Source organism: Anguilla rostrata, chromosome 2, assembly GCF_018555375.3.
Source record: "Anguilla rostrata isolate EN2019 chromosome 2, ASM1855537v3, whole genome shotgun sequence".
Classification (NCBI taxonomy): Eukaryota; Metazoa; Chordata; class Actinopteri; order Anguilliformes; family Anguillidae; genus Anguilla; species Anguilla rostrata.
This window is the reverse complement of record NC_057934.1, coordinates 57246696-57268228: the sequence shown is the minus strand read 5'-3', so window position 1 is coordinate 57268228 and position 21533 is coordinate 57246696. Positions and strand designations below refer to the sequence as shown.

Below are 21533 nucleotides of genomic sequence, written 5' to 3'. Positions count from 1 at the left end.
TACGAAGGTCAAAGTCACTCACGTAAGCAGAGAAAGGCCTTGAGGCCAGCCTGCAAAGCCATCTGGAAGCAAACCCTGGGATTCTCTTCTGAGCCCATTCAGGGAATTATGGGTAACAAAATCGATTGCCATGTATCAGTCAGAAGATGGATGACATTGTTACACCAGACCGTCACGTCCTTCCACACGATGCCTAGTACATAAAAAATAAAAACACAAGTTTGCGAAATGAATTCATTAATCCGACTGGTCTTGACGTTTTTCCTTTTCTTAAAATGCATCTTATTCTCTTCGAACGATAATGCGAAGAACTCTCCATTTGAGATTTTAAATAGCTGTCACCCCAGCAGTGATGCCTGTAGCAGCCACCAGATCCGCCCCCGAGGCTGAGATACTGTTATTATTCTGTCCCATGAAGACAATACATCCACAGGAAGTCATCACCAGCCCTACCGCGTCTATCCTGCGGTTCCCCTTCCCCTACAAGCCCAGCGAAGATCACGGCAGACCGCAGCTTTAAAATGTCTTTCAATGTCACAGAGCACGGACGACACGGTTCACGTCAAAGCAACATTTTATTGGCCGCTGAAGGCAGGGGCACGCGTCAGTCGCGCGGAAACTCGTCGTGCAAACTGAACAAAAAGAGGGCATCCCAAAAAAAAAAATGCTTGTCCGTCGAAGGCTTTGAAAACCGGCCCTCGCTCGGCCTCTAAGCACAACCGCACACAGAGCTCGGCTTTACAGTGGACATTCACCGAGGTTTAGGACAGACGGGGAGACGAGAGGGGGGGACCCCCCACGACTTCACAGACAAACCAGCGGTGTGGAAAACACATCTATAATTTACCTTCATCAGTCTCTGACAGCCAATAAAAGCATGAGGGGTACTAATGCAGTGAAGGCAGAAACTAGAAATAAAATAAAGAGTGTGGACACACGGTTGCATATGATAAGGGTTTCCAACCGATCATAAAACATCAAATTCATCGTGCTTTGTCATTTATTTTATCCATTTCTGTTGTTTTATTATGATTATATACTAATGACGTCTGGACAAAAACATCTCGTGTGTAGGAAATGACTATTTGGAATATGTCATTTTTCATGAGTCAATAAGAGCAACGAAACTGAAAAGGATGTCATCCTCAGGAAATGCATGGGGTGGGGGGACACACTAGGAATAGCAAAACTTTACAGTGTGATTTGCACGCATACACAAACAGGGAGGAAAGGGAGTGGATGGAGAGTGAATATCTGATGCTGCTGCCAAGCTGATCTTGACCTGGTCTGTCTCAGGGATAAGAGGGTAAAGTTGGTTGTGATGTCACAATAACAGAATGGAGCTCCACCAATCATCACAACACTTTGGAAACAACCAGCAGAACAAAGCCTATGCTGATTGGTGGATAAGTTCTGGCTACTTCCTGCCAATTCCCACAGGGATCCAGGAAGTACAGGCCAGAAGTCCTCATTGTTCTATTGGTAGCATCCGCTGTACTCTGTGATTGGAGTTCTTTCTCATTTTGTGACATCACAACCACAAAATCCCTATTCCAATTCCTCTGGTCTGACTGATAGTATTCAGATACCTATGGGGTTGGGGGGTAGGAGGTGGAGTAATGGGGTGGGAAAAAAATGATTGGGTGGGGGGGGGCGGGGGGTGGACAGTAGTATAGCGAGAATGAGAACAGTTTTGGGTGGGGTAGGGCGTATTGGCGTAAAAGTTGACAATATACAGTGGGCGTGGGGGGTAGGTGAGGGGAGGGAGGTGGTGTAGTAAAGCTGTCCGTCCCAAGGTCTGTTTCACTCCGCCTCTTTCTCCTTCTCCGCCTCCTCCTTCTCTTCCTCCTTGTCGCCAGCATCCTCCTCGGTCCGCGAGTTGGGGACCCAGAGCCCTGAATCGATGCACTTCTGCATGTATATCTTCGCCTCCTAAGGGGGAAGAATGAGCTGCTTTACACCCACTAAAAACGTCACCCGCCCCACATCTCTACACCCCCCCCCATTACAGCGTGCATCTCAAAGAGGGCTCACATTACCCCCCATTTATTCTGATGTTCAGACCCTAAATGTCTGTGGGGGCGGGGGCGGGGCAGAAATATTTGGCTTCATTTTGCCTAACATTCTCTCTCCTGCTCAAAGGAGTAGATCTGTGTGAACTTAAGACAGACCTGAAGCCTCTAGATGAGACAATGAAAGTCTGAGGAAGTGAAAGACAGGAAGTAAGAATGAGAAAGGAGACAAAGACGACACTTCTATTTTACCATTCTGCTCTTTCTCTTTGAAACAGCAAATTGTCATCTTTTTCATCTCTGCACTATTTGACAATTTGTATAAAATGTGCTATGTAAATACAGGTTCTGTTGTTCTTACTGATGATAATAATACTAATACTAATAATAACAATGACAATAACAATAATAATAATAATTCATCGATATGAAGCATTTCTCATCTCCCAGAAACCTCATCTCCTTTAACAGTAATAAGACCACAGGAAACCGATCAAACTGTGCCAGCCTCTTAGCAGGCGTGGTAATGCAGTAAAGCTCAAAATGGCTGAACAGGACAGGAGGGACCTGACTGTGGTCCTCCACTGCTGTAAATGCTCAGTCTGTCAGAAAAGGGGAGAGCCCATATGCAGGTCCTGCCATCAGAGGCCTACACACTACACGCTACACACTACATGCTAGACACTACATCCCACACGCTACACCCTACATGCTACACGCTACACCCTAAATGCTACATCATACAGGCTACACAGCACAGCTGTTGCCGGCGGCGAGCTCTTCAACCAACTGATCCACTCCACACCCCAAAATGACACCCTTATCCATTTTTTGGGTCCCTTTACTTTTGGTTAACAGGACCCTGCGCATATTTTCTAAATCTAAATGACTTTATAATGCCTCTGAGCTACGGCCTACCCGTTCCTTTTAAAGGCATTAAATCCCACACAAGCCTGCTCTCAGTGAGACTAATGAGATTAAGAGCTTCTGGGCCCGTTGCATAAGCAGCCAGGCCTGGATTTTATGCTCATTTTTAGATCACGCTACAGCCACTTAACAAGCAACGAGTCGAACGGCTGCTCGATTCAAAAAGCGCGATTAGCTGATCTGTGTGACTTACATGAACCAACGTCCTAAAGAGTGTAGCATTTAAACCGAGTCACTTTAATCCTGTGACTGAGCACATGTTGAGCCTGAGTGATTCCAAAGAGGAAGACAAACATGAAAGAGCGAGTCATTTCGCAGTACAAGAGAAGGGGAAAGGAGAGAGTTGAAGCTGAATGAGGACAGGAGAAGGACAGAGATGAGAGGGTGAGAGATTCTACAGGACAGGAGAAGGACAAAGGTGAGAAGGTGAGAGATTCAACAGGACAGGAGAAGGACAAAGGTGAGAGAGTGAGAGATTCTACAGGACAGAAGGACAGAGGTGAGAGAGTGAGAGATTCTACAGGACAGGACAGAGGTGAGAGAGAGAGAGATTCTACAGGACAGAAGGACAGAGGTGAGAGAGTGAGAGATTCTACAGGACAGGACAGAGGTGAGAGAGAGAGATTCTACAGGACAGAAGGACAGAGGTGAGAGAGTGAGAGATTCTACAGGACAGAAGGACAGAGGTGAGAAAGTGAGAGATTCTACAGGACAGAAGGACAGAGGTAAGAGAGTGAGAGATTCTACAGGACAGAAGGACAGAGGTGAGAGATTCTACAGGACAGAAGGACAGAGGTGAGAGAGTGAGAGATTCTACAGGACAGAAGGACACAGGTGAGAGTGAGAGATTATACAGGACAGAAGGACACAGGTGAGAGAGTGAGAGATTCTACAGGACAGAAGGACACAGGTGAGAGTGTGAGAGATTCTACAGGACAGAAGGACAGAGGTGAGAGATTCTACAGGACAGAAGGACACAGGTGAGAGAGTGAGAGATTCTACAGGACAGAAGGACACAGGTGAGAGTGTGAGAGATTCTACAGGACAGGACAGAGGTGAGAGAGTGAGAGATTCTACAGGACAGAAGGACAGAGGTGAGAGAGTGAGAGATTCTACAGGACAGGACAGATGTGAGAGAGAGAGAGATTCTACAGGACAGGACAGATGTGTGAGAGAGAGAGATTCTACAGGACAGGACAGATGTGAGAGAGAGAGAGAGATTCTACAGGACAGGACAGAGGTGAGAGATTCTACAGGACAGAAGGACAGAGGTGAGAGTGTGATTGTACAGGACAGGACAGAGGTGAGAGTGTGATTGTACAGGACAGGACAGAGGTGAGAGTGTGATTGTACAGGACAGGACAGAGGTGAGAGTGTGATTGTACAGGACAGAAAGACAGCAGGCTGCACGTGACGTACCGTCGGGTCCATTTTGCTGATGGCGTCCTGCAGCATCTGAATGTCCTTCTCATCAAAACACTTCTGCAGCTCCTGCCCACGGAGAGAGACATCAAAGGAACAGCTTTTAATTCAATGCCTCTTCAAACTGAAATCACATTCACACACATTATTGCAAAACACACCTCTCAGCCTGCCCTCACACTGAAATCACACTCACACACATTATTGCAAAACACACCTTTCAGCCTGCCCTCACACTGAAATCACACTCACACACATTATTCCAAAACACACCTCTCAGCCTGCCCTCACACTGAAATCACACTCACACACATTATTCCAAAACACACCTTTCAGCCTGCCCTCACACTGAAATCACACTCACACACATTATTCCAAAACACACCTCTCAGCCTGCCCTCACACTGAAATCACACTCACACATATTATTCCAAAACACACCTTTCAGCCTGCCCTCACACTGAAATCACACTCACACATATTATTCCAAAACACACCTTTCAGCCTGCCCTCACACTGAAATCACACTCACACATATTCAAACACACTTCACTGCCCTCACACTGAAATCCCAACATATATTCCAAACCCTTTCAGCCTGCCCTCACACTGAAATCACACTCACACACATTATTCCAAAACACACCTCTCAGCCTGCCCTCACACTGAAATCACACTCACACATATTATTCCAAAACACACCTTTCAGCCTGCCCTCACACTGAAATCACACATCAGGCCATACCCCCACAGCTACAGGTAATTCTTTGTCACTGGAATTCACGTAGGGAAGGGAAGGTAGAGGAATTTTTCTGGGGATCAAAAAATGGTCTGGATTCAATCAACACCTCAAACCAACAGTCTTAAACCAAACTGCCCGTGTTTTAAAAAAAAAGAAATAGACAAACAGAGTGAATCCAGGTGTTTGTTTGGTCGAGGGTAAATGGACAAAACGCCAAAACAACGACGCAACCGCAGCCAGTCACTTCACGTTTCCACAGAAAGGAAAAGGACGACAAAAACTGGCGAACGCAGCATGTCTCATTTTGTGAAGCACCGGATGCGTTTTGGGACTGCCGACCGTTGATCGCTCCCCTTTTTCTACTTGTCCAAACTTCTGTTGATCGGTTGCCATGGTTTTTTTTTTTTTACAGAAAGCCCCCGGAGGCTGGTTTACACAGCACCCAGAGGAGGCGGAGCTCACCGCTATCATGTCTGATGTTTGACTGAGAGGAACAGGTGCGCGAGAGCACTGCACCATTCAGCACAGAGCACAAGATGGAGAAGGATTAGAGAGAGAGGGAGAGAGGGAAACATAGTGATAACATGACAGAGACAGACGGAGAGAGAGACAGAGGACAGAGAAACGAAGAGCAGTAGGGGAGAAAAAGTAAGACTGAAAGTTTAATTGATTCCTTTATTCGTATTATTACTTCTTCTTCATATTCTATTTTTCATTTTAGCATTTTACATTTTTTAAATACTTTACTATTTATTGATTTTAATATTTTATATACATTTCATTTTCTGTTCTATTTCGTAATCTCGTTTTATGTTTTTAACTTGTATAACTGACTATTAATGTTGTGTTTTTCCCTGTCTTCCTTTGATTTTATTATTCCGGCGAAGCACTCTGAGCTGCATTCTGTATGAAAGGTGCTGTACAAATAAAGCTATTATTATTATTACAGAAGAGAGGGAAACAGAGAGAAGGAGGGAAGAGAAGAGAGGCAAAAGTGAATGAGCAAGAGGGAAGGAGAGAGATCGAAGGGCGAGCAAGAGGGAAGAAGAAAGAATGAGAGAACAGAGTGCGAGAGAGGGAGAGACAGAGAGATGTGGGTGAAAGGGAGAGAAATAAGTGAAGGAGTGAGGGGGGGGGGGGGGGGGGCGTACCGCGGGCAGGGACTCGTACACCTCCACAGGGTCCAGGCCCCCTGGCCCCAGGCGTTTCTGTTTCTCCTGCTCCTCGTACTCCTTCAGGGCCTTCTCTATGCGGATCTTGGCCCGGCCCCGCACGCGCTCCTTAAAGGACTCCAGCTCGTCGTTAAACGCGTCCTGGTACTGCTGGTCTGCAGTCTGAGGGAAACACAGCAGAGTCCATAACCCCAGACACACACACACACACACACACACACAGACATATACAAAAAAACACACACACACACACACATGTACCATATACACATGCACACACACACACATACAAACATACACACACACATACGTACATATACACACATATGTACACGCACACACATATACACATGCACATACATACACACACATGCAGAGTTCATAACCCCTGAGACACACACACACACACACACACACACACACATATATATATACATTACATTACATTATAGGCATTTAGCAGACGCTCTTATCCAGAGCGACGTACAACAAGTGCATAGGTTTCATGATGTAGAGGCGCAAAAGAAACACTAGAGTGAAGTAAGGGTGTATACATATACACACACACAAACATACACACACACATATATATATACACACATACACACACACACACACACACATATATATATATACACACACACACACACATACATACATACACATACACACACGCACGCACACACACGCACATGCACACACACCTTAATCTTGGCGAAGAACTGGCGGAAGCAGCCTCGGGGGTCCACCTTCAGACTCTTGGCCAGCTCCAGGATAAACTGCATGACTATGGTCTGGTGTGCAACCTGCTCCATCAAAGCATGTTTCTGTAAGAGAGAGAGAGATCAGCTCAAACTCAGTGTGTTTCCAAAAAAACACACCACAAACAGCTATACAAGACACACAACATAAAAAACTACCACACACATCGTTCATGTACCAAACGCACACGCACAAATAGTATCCAATAGTAGACTGCCACATAAACATGTCTTACATACAACGAAAGTCAAACTCTCCTGAGACACACACACACACACATTTCATTACACACACAAACATACTCAACTCATATTCATAGAGACCTCCACAAGCACTTACAAAAAACACACTCATAACTCATTGTATTATAAGAGACAGCCCACAAAAACACTGTAATAAAGAAACACACAACATCATGTTTACCACACAACAACACCACACAAACATCGAGGACACGAGCACGACCAGCCACTCAGTCAACAAAACGTCCACAAACATCTTAGATGAAGGACAAGAACTGGCTAGAAGAGCCTCGGGCTCCACTCAACTCTTGCTGCTCCAGGAAGAACTGCATACATCAGTTGTGTGCCAACCTGCTCCATCAAAGCATGTTTCTGTAAGAGAGAGAGATCAGCTCAAACTCAGTGTGTTTCCATAAGAGAGACCTGCTCCATCAAAGCATGTTTCTGTAAGAGAGAGAGACCAGCTCAAACTCAGTGTGTTTCCATAAGAGAGACCTGCTCCATCAAAGCATGTTTCTGTAAGAGAGAGAGAGATCAGCTCAAACTCAGTGTGTTTCCATAAGAGAGACCTGCTCCATCAAAGCATGTTTCTGTAGGAGAGAGAGACCAGCTCAAACTCAGTGTTTCCATAAGAGAGACCTGCTCCATCAAAGCATGTTTCTGTAAGAGAGAGAGACAAGCTCAAACTCAGTGTGTTTCCATAAGAGAGACCTGCTCCATCAAAGCATGTTTCTGTAAGAGAGAGAGATCAGCTCAAACTCAGTGTTTCCATAAGAGAGACCTGCTCCATCAAAGCATGTTTCTGTAAGAGAGAGAGACCAGCTCAAACTCAGTGTTTCCATAAGAGAGACCTGCTCCATCAAAGCATGTTTCTGTAAGAGAGAGAGATCAGCTCAAACTAAGTGTGTTTCCATAGAGAGACCTGCTCCATGAAAGCATGTTTCTGTAAGAGAGAGAGAGATCAGCTCAAATTCAGCACATTTCTATGACAGAGAATGCTCCATCAAAGCGTATTTCTGTAGGAGAGATACCTGCTCCATCAAAGTGTGTTTCTGTAAAAGAGAGAGACCAGCTCAAACCCAGAAATTTAATGTAAAAGAAAGCCGCTTCAGTAGTGAGTCAGAGTTCAGGTGGCAGAAGTCAGGGGTCAGGTCTCACCTCCTCCACCTCCAGGTCGATGCACATGATGACCAGGTAGTTGGCGGTCTCCTCGCACACCAGGTGGGGGTTGTCCGACAGGTACTTCTGGCTGTCGTCCCAGCGCCTCAGCATCCCTGAGAACACAGACCACCGCGGGCGAACGCACATTAACACAGACACCTTCCCCACACACAAACGCAGGTTAGCGCCTCGGCCAGAGGGCCACAGCAGATCTGACGGGCCTCTCACACACTACCCAGCCACCAGGCTGAACTAATATCATGGACATTTTCAAGTTCAAAAAAATAAATAAATAAATTAGGCAAGAACCTAGCTAGTCACCAAGCTCAATTAAATATGTTAGCACCAACTTTTGGATACGGTCAAGGTTTTCGCCATCAAGCAACAGACCCTTCTTTCTTTGTTCCAGTGAGGTGCTATGAAACGGTACGTTTTCAGCTTTATCATTCAGCCCTGAAGCCGTTTGCTGCTGTGCTCTCAACCGCCCCCTATCAGCACTGATGATACTGGCAGCGGAGGAAAGAAGCAGAGTCCATCCATCACTTTGCCCTGATGTAGCGCTGATATCACTGCACATCACTGCACAAGTATGTCCACAAACTCTGTAGCCAGAAGTAACACACTAACCGGAAGGGGCTTTCTGTAGGACCACAGACGTTTAAACATTTCCTGCTAAAAAAACGATTACGCATACACTGCGGTATTACTAATTGTAAAACTGTGAAAGCGCGATATTTCCTCAGGCTATAATCACACCGTCAAAATCTCGTTCTGTTATATCACTAGTTCACAAAGTCTCAACCGGAAACTTCTCCACACAGATTTTTTTTTTTTTTTTTTTAAAAGACTCAGAAGCCCAGTGTAAATCCAGGAGGAGTGCAATTCCAGTCCGGACTCAGTTTGACCCTCTGGTTCTTTAACATCACACCGGTCCTAAATATTTTTAACACCGGTACAAAATTAGAAATAGCCTACCGTTTAATATCGGGACCCAAATTTGAAATTTAGTAGCTTTCAAGTACTTGTCAGATACACGTACTATCATAGCCTAGTGGACTAGACTTATTTCGGGACCCACCTCATACACTCGAGGCCCATTTTTGGCCCCAACACATAGTTTAAGAAACACTGGTTTACCTGAACAGGGATCGACACAAACAAACGATAAACAAGCATACTGTGCTTTTCACCACGGCGCGCACTGCTAACACCAGTTAACGATGTACATCAAGCGACAACTGAAGACTCACCTCAGGCTGCACCTCTCCCCATCCCTCCCTACCTCCCTGTAACCTCTAAATTGACTATAAGCTTAGGGTTGTAACTAGGTAGCTGTTTCTTCGTTGACTTAGTTAATGCACTCGTGTCTTAACTACTGCTTGTATTTTTTGCATAGACTGCGTTGTTACTGTTCTTGTTTGTGTTAGTGTTAATCAGATTAACCTACAGGGTCCAAGTTAAACTATGCGGTTGTTCCCTGCACTTGGAATGGTACTTATCTCTAGGGTTTTCGACACACTTGTTCCTGGTTATTGTTATACACTTGTTTGTACGTCGCTCTGGATAAGAGCTTCTGCCAAATGCTTGTAATGTAATGTAACATCCCTGAACGGCCTGTCACGAATGGCAAAGACATTGAACGTGAAATGCAAAGCCCTGGACGGAAGCCTGCCCCTAGTGGCTAAATAACAGCGCTGCCAGCGGATAGCTGGCTTTCCCAGGGGAACTCCGGTCCTGTCCTCGACCCCGCTTAGCATCAGCACCACATGGCCGCCATCCGCCAACAACTTCCCGCCCTCTTCACCTCAGCGAAGGGTTGTCCTTGTGCAAGATGGTGGCTGAGGACCCAAAGGGCTGGTGCTGTGTCGACTCTTCCCCCACCCCCCCCCCCCGATTCTGAAAGCTGCGATACAAACTCAAGCAGAGGCGACAGAATCCACACGCTGCATTAGCGACCCCCGAAATAACCAAGAATTTCTCGTTTAAAATACCACAGTGTGGACCCCCCCCCCAAGGGTTCTCCGTCCAGGGCGTCGTGCTGTATTGGGAAATTTTTTCCCGCTCATTTGGAAGCCGCTAATGCAGAGAGCGGATTCTGTTGCCTTCATCCACACTGCTCTTCTGTGCTAAACCTGAGTCACCAGCCTGAGGGCGGCCATTATCATTTCATCTTACTGCTATATAAACGCAATCCAAAATAATCATAGTCATCATCACAAAAAGACAATAATACTTACTAGCAGTAGTTGTATCAGTAGTAGTGTAATAAGAGTGCAGTGGTTAAAGATCATTAAAATAATACAAAGAGTGAAGTTATAATTTTTTCATTCATATTTTAGGCACTCTTTCCCAGAGTGGCTTGCAAAGCTTGTATTCATTACAAACCACCCATTTATAACTGAACATTTACTGAAGAGGCTCAGGTTACACAGCTTGCTTGAAAAGTAGTTATTATCATTGCTACCAATACTATTGTAACTCGCTATAGACTACATTTAGCATCTTTCGTGATGTCACAGTACACCGCAAAAACTTCACTGCTCATAAGGAAACCAATCAAACGGTGACATGCTCTAAACTCTGAGACACGCGACCCAAACCCACTTAGAAGGCGTGCCTCGGGTGTTCTTATTTGCTTCTGTGCATCGCTGCACCCCATAATGCAAAACTAATTATTATTCAATGCTGCACTGCCATGTTGCCACGGCAAACCTGCCGCCCACAAGAAAATTAACGAGCTTCACGCGCATCTCATCTCGTCCTGTCACTCTTGTTCGCATCCTCAGCCAATATTACCAAAACAATTATGTTGCTTACACTACACTGCATTTATATGTGAACACACTTACATGAATTCGCACATGCAAGTACACTTACATGAATAGTCTCATATATTAAAGGAGTACCATGGTGATTTTCACACTTTCTCGGTTTTATGTGCTATTTGCACAAGAGGCATTGAAGAAACACAATGAGCAAAGTATTAAATATGTCCGTTCTGTATTTTTGGAGAAATATGCGTTTTAAATTCATCGTCCCATTTTCAACCGGTTGAGAAAGTTCTCATTTTTCTACGTCACGAATACAGTAACCACTCCTATTTCCACGCCCCGTAAAGAAATCTGACAGGACACTCTGTCCTGCTGTTCAGACAATGCAAATATTTGACTAACGTTAGGTTCAGTTAAATTAGAGTTCCTTTAGATTATTTCTGGTTATATTCATTTAGCTAGCTAGCTAACGTTAGCTAGCTAGGAGGTTTGCTTTCATAAGGCAATGTTATCGATAACGTTAGCTTGCTAGTTCGCTTTTATGAGGACGTTATAGTTGTGCTTTTATCTTAACTTGGCTAGCTAGATAGCAAAAATTGTAACTGGATACAAGTCAACGTCCTTACCTTAGCTATCTATCGATACTTGATATACTACTAAGCTAGCTAGCTTGTGAAAATTCAGTCTCCCAAAGAGAGCGCGTATCATGGGGGTAGCTATGGTAACGGGGAACGGTCTGTCAATCATAGCTAACTGACAGTTCTCATTACCACGCCCAGACGGTTCGGGTGAATTTTTATAGTGGGAAATTTAGGCTTAGAAAAATACGTTTTAAAGTACATTGAAATGACTGAAGAATAAAAAAAATATGCACATTTGTTTTGTTGTTGCCTGAAGACAACTGGGAAGTGTCACGTTCAACCACCATGGTACTCCTTTAATATACTCTTCTGTGAACACAGTTATATTACAGCACGGGTCCCTGGATAAAGTCACACAAACACACTCTTATGCGAATACCATTAAAATAATCATATGTAAGCAGCTATAGGAGACAAGCAGAGTGTCAGAAACTCACCAAAGTGTTTTATCTGTTTCTCGTATTTCTCTACGAAGGTCTTGTGCTTCTGTTCCTTCTCCTCCTCAGTCTCCTCTTTCACCTCCGGCTTAATGTTCACCACACTCTGATGAGAGTGTGTGTGCGTGTGAGAGAAAGAAAATCAAACTTGTATCTTTAGTAACGCTATGCACTGTGAAATCTTGGCGATAAACAACTATCTGCATTTTAACTAGCTATGTGGAGGGAGGGTTGGGTGACAATTTGTCTCCACAACATGTGCTGGGAAGTCACACACAATTATTTTATAAAAAGTCTGCAATTAACTTGAGAATAGTACCTTAAATACAAACTCAGATACAGACAATGTCACAAAGATAACCCCACCTGCACAATGAGTCTCACCGGTGCACTGACGTCAGAAAGCCTAACCTGTACGCTGTGTCAGTAGCTTACCTTGCTGAAGCCCTCCTTGCTCAGTGTGTCCACGTTCCAGGGCATCTTCTTTTCCTCGCGCCGGTGCTCCTCAATCTTCTTCTCCCAGCTGCGCTCCTCCTTCTTCAGCTGCTTCTCCTCGTCTCGCGCCCGACTCAGCTCCGCCTTGGCGTCGTCCGTGCCCGCGCTCTCCAGCTCCTTGATCCGCTTCTGCAAGTCCGCCAGCTTACGCCGACACTCCGCCCGACTCTTCTCCAGATCGGCCCCTTGCTTCTCGAACTGCTCCATCCGATCCACGCGGGCCTGAGGGAGGTGGTGGATGACAGGCGAATAACAGATATAGCGGACGCGCACAATTCTTTACTGTCCGTTTTGAAAATTAGGTAAACGGTTACAATTTGGGAAAAACTTAACTCCCACGCCAAGTAATCTTAATTAATTATTAGTTTTTAATTTGTCTAACCTGACATATAGTGGCTAGGTACCACACCTCACAAGCTCGATAGTTTCAATATAAAGTAACTTTATCAAGCTAATAATTAACGTACTCTCATTGTCGTAATTTAATTATGGGGACGTTAATTAGAGCTAAATGTAGCTTTAAAATGAGCAAACTACATTAACCAGCTAGCTCACATCTGATACCTGAGCTAGGTAGACCGTTACCTAATGCAAAGCAACGTTATTAATCAGAGATGTAGCAAGTTAGCCACATAGCGTTAGCTAGTAGGCTAATCTAATGCGCTTTTAAAGAACTAGACTAGCTAGCAAGCTAAGTTACAGTTAGCATTTAGCTGGCTAAAGTGCGTCGGAAATTCAGTTCAACTGAAGAACAGAGGGGTCAATCGCTCTACAGGATGCGTGTATCGCCCGACGAATATGCGTTCTACTGCATACCTGATGTCTCCATCTGAAAAGGCTGGGGGTATCAATATTTGGATGAATGTCGTCCTCATCGTCTGACACCTCGATGTGGTCCCACACGCTGTAATCTATGGTCGTCATCGCCGCTGTTTCGCTTGTAAAAACACAAATTTGGACGCGCAAAAAAACCCCGGAGACTAGTTAAGACAATGCAAAAACGGAAATGGAGACGCTACTTTTCGCTTTGTGTGGAAAATCCCACAAACTGGTAAGATTCGCCGCGGTTCAGCCTCCTGTGTGTTGTTCGGTCTTTCTGGAAATTCTGGAAATCTCCAAAGCTTCCGCTTTGGCGTAAAGACGCACCTGACGCATCGACGCACAATCGCGTTCTGACGTATACTGGTTTTGAAATGGAAGATGGTGGACATAAAAAAGATAACACTGTTGATACTTTACGCTTTTCGCATGTCCTGTGCGTGTCACAGAGAGACTCGAGTCGTGGGTTTGTTGAGTGAAGCTCGTATTCAGCAGTTGCACTTGTCTACAGTACCATACTCGTTGAGGTTAATCAAAGGAAACTATGCGAATCGCAATGTCCCATTTAAGATGAAAAAATAAAATAACGGAACACGAAATTATCCTGGTTAATTCTGTAGATGTGGCTGTTAGCTATCATACAGTACAGGAGCACATCTCATAGGTTGTTCTATAATATTGAAATATTTTCTACTGTTGGTTCACAATATTAGAAGGCTTGAAAAACAAGTCGATTTAGCCTGCTAATATTATGAATCAACTGTTTAAAGTCTTTCATTTGTACTGAATCTTACGTGACAACGTTAAGTGCGCCACAAATTAGTTGCTCGTGTAAACTGTGTAAAAATAATAACTCCTACTTGTTAACCGTGACAAAGACAATACCCATAAAATAAAGACAACCAACAGAAAAGTAATAATTCTACAATATCCGAAATCAAAATACTGTAGCCTACTGCGCCTTCTGTTGTAAACTGTGTTTCATATTTTCGACCACTAGGTAGCACCCTTTGATCTTCAGACTTGATACAGACCCTGTGCCGTTTAGTTTTGATTTTGAATGATAAAAGCCTGAACTGTAAGAAAATATTATGTGCATAGATTTAGCAGCTCACAAAATATTTAGAAATATAGCACATGAATTACATGTTTATATCATAATATGATAAAATGTCTGCCATTATGCAGAAAACTTGAGATGGGAATTTTAATCATTAGTATGCCTCATTAAAAGCAGCATCTCAAAATAAGGGTCTTACCTCGAAGAAAACACTGCATATTTTTGGAAGAGATGTTCAAAATCTTGTGTTTTTCCTGTTCTGTGTGGATGGCAATGGGGTTTCCTTCAGAGCAGATTCCAAACACACAGAACCCAAATATAACCTTTCCTGTCTCTCTCTAAATTTGAGAACTAAGCTGCACATTTGTTTACAGTCTGTGAAAATTTTATTTTGTTTGAATAATATACTAGATAGCATACAGATTAATGGGTTATTCCATGCAGAGCTACACACGAAATCTGAGATTGCACCTTCTAGCCAGTGATACATGAGAGTAAATCACTGGGGCTTCGTCATCAGAAGGCATTGCTCGTAAATCCTTCTCTCCTGTGTCTGCTTCTGACTGTAACTTAAATGCTTTTAAAACTGTAAATAATTTAGTGAGAAAAATGGGCCTCCATTCAGGCTCCACTGCACAGTTTGATGGGAGGTGTGAACAGCCTACTGTAAAGTAGGCCTATTCATCCTCTTAGCAACTGGTAATCTTGTGTTTCGCTTACAAAACATTAATATTTGCTGTGCTCATACACGTCATTATATAGAATTGCATATAATGAAGTAATGGATTATAAATGTCAATTTATTGTACATGGCAGCATGTACTTTGTATACATAACCACCTAGTAGATCCACCAAAATCTTATCCAATATCTTGAAAATAACAATGCACACAGTGAGTCTTAAAGATCAGATTTTGAGAAACAAATAGGATTTACCAGCTGAAAGTATGTGTTTCGCTGTATCCATTTCAGTCATTCTTCTGAGACTTACAGAGCAGTGACACCACTGCTGTCATGTACTGTGGGAAGTCTGGGACTTGTCTGGTGTGGTGGCCAAGCGGCAAGGCGTCGGTCTTGTAAACCGAAAACCACGGATTCGAATCCCGTCCGCGCCTTGAAGTGCCGTATCTTTAAAACCACGATATAACATTCCATGATGTTCCCAGTGAAGCTCTTGCCATAGCTGTCAATGGTGGGTTTTCTTCCCCATCATCTTGGCCGCTCTTTGGAGTCCTGAAAGTGATGAATTGTGGGATACTGAGCTCTAAATACCGTTCTAAGGCGTGCATTAAGTGTAGTGCGTGTTGGCGTTTTTCAGGCATGGGACAGTCAATACTTGTTCCGTATGAACGCACACTTAAATCCACTAAACCACAGGCGTGGGTAATGGGACAGGCCCACCGCCTCCGTTGTTGATTCTCAATGTGAACATGTACAATTTGGTTCTATGTACAAATAGCAGTGAAATATCAATGCACTTAGGGAGGACACAGAAGTATCAGGAGTGGTGACCTGATCAATGATCAACAATATTTTATGATTGTCTATGGTACACATGTACAGCCAAATCAGTACACAGGAGGCATGGTGGCCAAGTGGTAAGGCGTTGGTCTCGTAAACCAAAGATCACGGGTTCAATCCCCGTCCGTGCCTGTCTTTAACTAATCTCTTCATGTCTGTCTTTAGCAGCAGGTTAATGCATTTAATGCTCAATGTTAGAGTGCCTCTAAATACTCTTGCGTCAAGTAAACGGGTGAGTGTAAATTCAAGATAGACATGAGGTGACCAACGGCACAATTACACATAGTCAGTGCTTGCTTGCAATGTCCTAAGTCTATGCTACTACTTCTGTTCAGTGCTCAGTACATTGTGAACACATCTCCAGGTCCTGGGGTAATTAAGAGCATGTTTGGGAGAAACTATCAATGTGTGTTTTCTTTATGAAGCTAGGGGAAGTACCCTAAAGCTGGGCTGTCCGATCCTGTTCCTGGAGATCTGTCGTCCGGTAGGTTTTCATTCCAGCCTCAATTTGGCACACCTGAGTAAACTAATTAGCACCTCAACAAGATCTATAGCTGTTGAATGAGGTGTGCTTTGTTAGGGCTGGAGTGAAAACCAACAGGATGGTAGATCTCCAGGAACAGGCATGGCTATCACTGATCTAGTAGATCCTAGATTGTTATTGCTAAGGTCAGTGTCCTCCCATCACAACTGAAGGGTTGACAAAAACCTGCAGAGCTCAAAGTTTCAGGGGATAAAGAAATAATTCCAGAGTCTCCACCCACTCTGCTCAGCCAGACAGAAGGGGATGCACAAGCCCTACCATGTGCTCATCAACCTCTCTTTCCTGCAGCATCAGCTGCTGGTGAGGTCCACTTTCTCTCCTCTTTCTCTGCCTCCTGTTCTACTCGTCTTCCCTGCCAGGCTCCACCCCTGGGTTGTTTTCGACGGTCATCCTCCCTCTCCACGGCGGGACAAGGGGTTCTGCCGAGGAGACTCGGGACCGACCCCTTCCACACCAGAATCCCCCCGCCACCCCCCCCAGGGGTCCCCACAGTGCGGCCCCTACAGAAAACCACTTTTACTACTTTAACCTGGGAAGCTCAAGTGTTGAACTCAAAGCAGTGCAAATGTTAAAAAGAATTGTTAACTGTCATGTTAGTCTTAAATAAAACATGAGTTATATTACATGAAACTTGTTTGGGCAGGGATCTCAAACTCCAATCCTGGAAGACTGCAGAATCTGTTGGTTTTAAAGAGCTTCATTTAAATCATTGATTGGCAAAAGAGTCCATCTGCCTTGTTTCCTAGGCTTACATTGGCTGCGTATTGAAAGGAAACCACAATAAATAAATAAATAAAACAGTTAATGCAGCTCTTATGGGGTGTAGTGAGAGATAAAATGTACAATTACAGTTCATAACTGAAATTGATTTGCAGATGCTTTTAACCAAAGTGACTTACAAAACTATAGTTTAACAGCAGATTCCTCCTATACCCATGTAGGCACTAGTATAATTCCCACAGAATGCTGTCAATGTAAAAAATAATAATAATATTTTCTCAAAAATCAATGCTTATTCATTGTGATTATATGCTTCAGTCAGTTATTTGTTTGATTGATTTGATTTGATTCTCAGGGATCTGCATGAGTGTTATCAAATTGCATCATCATCTAAAGGGTTAAAAATGATTTGAAATAAATACTTTGTTCCATGTCTGCTCCCTTTTGGATAGACTGCTCTCAGAGTCTAGCCAAAAGTCCCAGAGAGACTTGCCTCCCATGCTGTTTAATTTAGGACATTTCTACTAACCAACCCTCATTTTAAACCCATTGCTGTGGTCTGGGAATTTGTTTGTCCAACCACATTGTCACATTCGGTTTGTGAGAGGCCTGGTTTTAGCTTAACGTTCTGGTTCAGTACTGTAAATGTGAGCTTAGAGTCCTCGTAATAGAGTGCTGTGCTTCATAGAAACAAGTTTAGGTTTAAAAGCCAAATTGGGGCCCAAATCTGTGAGAGAGGAGAACAGCTTGGTGAGCATTCAGGAAATGACCTCATATGGAACCATGGCCAATAACATTCCCCTTTCTCACACCTTAACTAAGGAGTCTCTTAACAAGCAGAGCGTTCTGTTATGTTTAGAATGTTCCATCCAATGAACGGGAAGATTGCCCTGGTTCGCTATGTTTTGCAAAGCTCCTTGGGAGATTTTTTATAGGTGTTTCATGGGGGTGGGGTGATGTATTGCACTGAGGTAAAGTGTGTAATTGGCCATAGTATAAAGGCTGCACAGACTAACCCTCTCAGTCACCATAACTATCTATGAAAGGGTATTCAGTTTAGTTTATTTTTTATTTTTATTTTAAAGCATCTGCTTTAAAGCTTCTGGGTGCTTTTGAATATGTTATAAAACATTGTTCAGTGTGGCAGTGTAGTATAATGGCTAAGCAGTTGTTCTTATAAACTAAAGGTTGCAGGTTCCTATTCCCCAGTAGGACACTGCTGTTGTACCCTTGAGTAAGGTACTTAACCTGTGTTGCTCCAGTATATATCCAGATGTATAATTGGATACAATGTAAGTCACTCTTGATAAGAGTGTCTGCTAAATGCCTGTAATGTAATTGTTTTGGTCCAGCACATGGGTGCCAAACTTAAATCCTGAAAAGCCACAGTGTCTAAAGGTTTTTGTGGGCTCTCTGTCCATCAGATGACAGTTTAGGTCTCAGAAACAAGTCTTGTAGAGTTTCTAACCTGTCCATGAAGTAAATAACTTGTGCAGAAAGGCACACAAAACCAGCAAATACTAGGGCCCTCCAGGACTGAAGCTAAACCTGCAGACACTGCAGCCCTCCAGGACTGGAGTTTAATCAGCAGACACTGCAACCCTCAAGGACTGGAGTTAAACCTGCAGACACTGCAGCCCTCCAGGACTGGAATTAAACCTGCTGATACTGCGGCCCTGCTGGACTGGAGTTAAATCTGCAGACACTGCGGCCCTCCAGGACTGGAGTTAAACCAGCAGATACTGCACCAGGACCGGAGCCTGATACCCCTGGTGTAAGCGAACCCCGCTCCCAGAGTGATGACAGACGGATGCTGTGTTTGTTTCCTCCCACAGAGCGCACTGAGGCACCGAACGCAGCGTTCCCCTCCCTCCTCTGGGGCTTCTTCAGTGTTTATTTGGGGGGAGGCTGAGTGGGTGGATCCAGCTCGCTTTTCAGGAGTTCCCACCAGCTCCAGCACACTGGTGGATACTCTCCTCACTCTCTCAGAGTCAATGACTAATGGCTGCACAGTAACATGAGACAATAGCATGTGTGTGCAATGTGTGTTAATGTGTGTTCCTGTGCATCTCATTCCTTATCCATCCATCTATTTTCTTAAACCGCTAATTCCTGGTCAGGGTCACGGGGTGGGGGTGGGGGTGGGGGTTGGGGGGGGGGGGGGCGGTTTGGTTGGTTAGGGGGGTCTGCAGCCCATCCCAGCATGCAGTGGGCAAGGGGCAGGAATACAGCCTGGACAGGTCGCCAATCCATCATAGGCCCCACACACACCATTCCCTCACACACTCATACCTATGTGTAATTTAGAGCCTCCAGTTAGCCAAGCCGCATGTCTTTGGCCTGTGGGAGGAAGTACCTGTCAGAAACCCATGCACATGTGAGATGCACACGGAAAGGCCCTTGGTTGGCATTCGACTCAGTACCTTCTGTCTCATCTTCTTCTTCATTGCTCCTCATTTTTCATCTGACCCTGAAAACTCTTGAGAGGGAATGAGTGTGGGTTTGAGTATAATTAATGTGTTTGCACGTTAGCTGTATTTTATTTTATTTTTTTCTGGGTGAGGTGAGTGCTTGGTGAACGTGTTTTTTTATTTTATTTTGGTGAGTAGTGGGTGGGAGAGCTATGGTGTGTTTTTGGTGAACGGATGTCTATGAGAATTCTTTTTTTAGATTTATGATTGATTACAACAACCAGAAAAAGGGGTGTGAACCTTAAGCTCAGGACGTGAGGAGAACACGGAGATCCACTCACAGATCAGGAGCAGCCGTTCCAGGTCTGATACAACTCTGTGATTCCAACACGAGGTTAAAACCCCTCCTAAATTCAGTTCTTTTTTTTTCTTTTTGGTAAATTCCTAAACTATTCTCTGAAAAAAAATAAGGAAAAGGGGGGCACTCAGAAAGCCCCACCACATTCTAAGGAGCTTAGGAATGTTCGTTAGTGACCCCAACAGGAAGTGAGGTCAAGGCCCTCATCAAACCCCCTTCCCAATACACCACCTCCCCCTCCCCTACTCCATGCTATAGCAGATGTGGCCCTGAAATTCTTTTGTAAGAACCCTTCCTAAAAAAAAAAAAAAAAAAAAAAGCTAGTCTATGACATTGTGTGCCCAATCTGATATACATGTAGCACTTTGCAAACTTGTCCTTGGTTGTACTATTGGCAGAATCACTGTGCTTCGCGCTACAGTACTGTCTGTGTACTGATCTGTTTGAGCTGTCACATTGCTGTCGATCCTGTACTGGTGTGCCCAGGTAAGGCCATTGGGCAGATGCATAAATAAAAGAATAGTGTGTCCAATATGTCTATGTCAGTCCAGCTGAGATAATGGTTTTTCCAAGGGTGCTCAGAGCAAATGCAAGCGACTTAACCAATGGCACACAATAAATGACAATATATTACAGTACACTGGCCTACAGTACAAAACAACACCCACTAAACATAAGTCTATGTTCGATTTTACTGGTCAGAGAAAACTAAAATGGCAGGTTTCACTGTGATGACTACTGACCTTACTGGTGAATACACCGACCCTGTTTAAATGGGTGTAATGACACGCCAACTACAATCAATCACACACTTTCACAAAATCTTTCAAGATCACACACTGTCTCATTTCTGATCCCTTGGAAAAATCACTGAAAGGGCAGTGAGGGAAATATATTTATTTCCCGAGGTCCCCTAGTGGCAGCCACAAATAAAACCGCCTGTTCCCAAAAGCAAATCCAGACTCTCACTAATCTTAGCCCCTTCCTTAATGTAAAAAAGTTTTAATTGCCCCTGGGTCAATACTGGCTATCGGAAACCGAATTAAATTACCCTCGACATGATTAGTCGCCACTTTCTGCCGTCAGGGAAACTCTAATCTAAATATACCCAAAGAAAAGTTTAAGTGGAAGAACAGACGAATCGCGATTGCGACATCCCTTCTTCTCTCGTGAAATGGGTTGTGTGTGTCTGGAAGTGATTTGGATCAGTGGGGGTGAAAAAGAGGACAAGGAACGAGAGAAAAGAGGAGGGGGCCCCGGGGGTGTCCAGAACAAGTCCCTAGCGAGCTAGGGCGACTGTTTTAAATGAACTTCAG

General features: G+C 44.2%; 1 protein-coding gene and 1 non-coding gene across 2 annotated transcripts; one reads left to right on the top strand and one right to left on the bottom strand.

Moving 5' to 3' along the window:
* Window positions 1–556: 556 nt before the first annotated feature.
* On the bottom strand, window positions 557–13931 carry cdc37 (cell division cycle 37 homolog (S. cerevisiae)). The gene is made up of 8 exons (XM_064323366.1): window positions 13601–13931; window positions 12725–13006; window positions 12290–12395; window positions 8438–8553; window positions 6980–7102; window positions 6255–6437; window positions 4359–4430; window positions 557–1932 (listed from the first exon to the last, which is right to left on the bottom strand). Exons 1-8 carry the CDS (start codon window positions 13706–13708, stop codon window positions 1804–1806), a joined length of 1119 nt encoding a protein of 372 aa, XP_064179436.1. The 5' UTR covers window positions 13709–13931; the 3' UTR covers window positions 557–1803.
* A 2313-nt stretch (window positions 13932–16244) lies between these two features.
* trnat-cgu (transfer RNA threonine (anticodon CGU)) lies at window positions 16245–16316 on the top strand. The gene has a single exon. It is a non-coding gene; the product is annotated as a tRNA-Thr (tRNA).
* Window positions 16317–21533: the final 5217 nt, after the last annotated feature.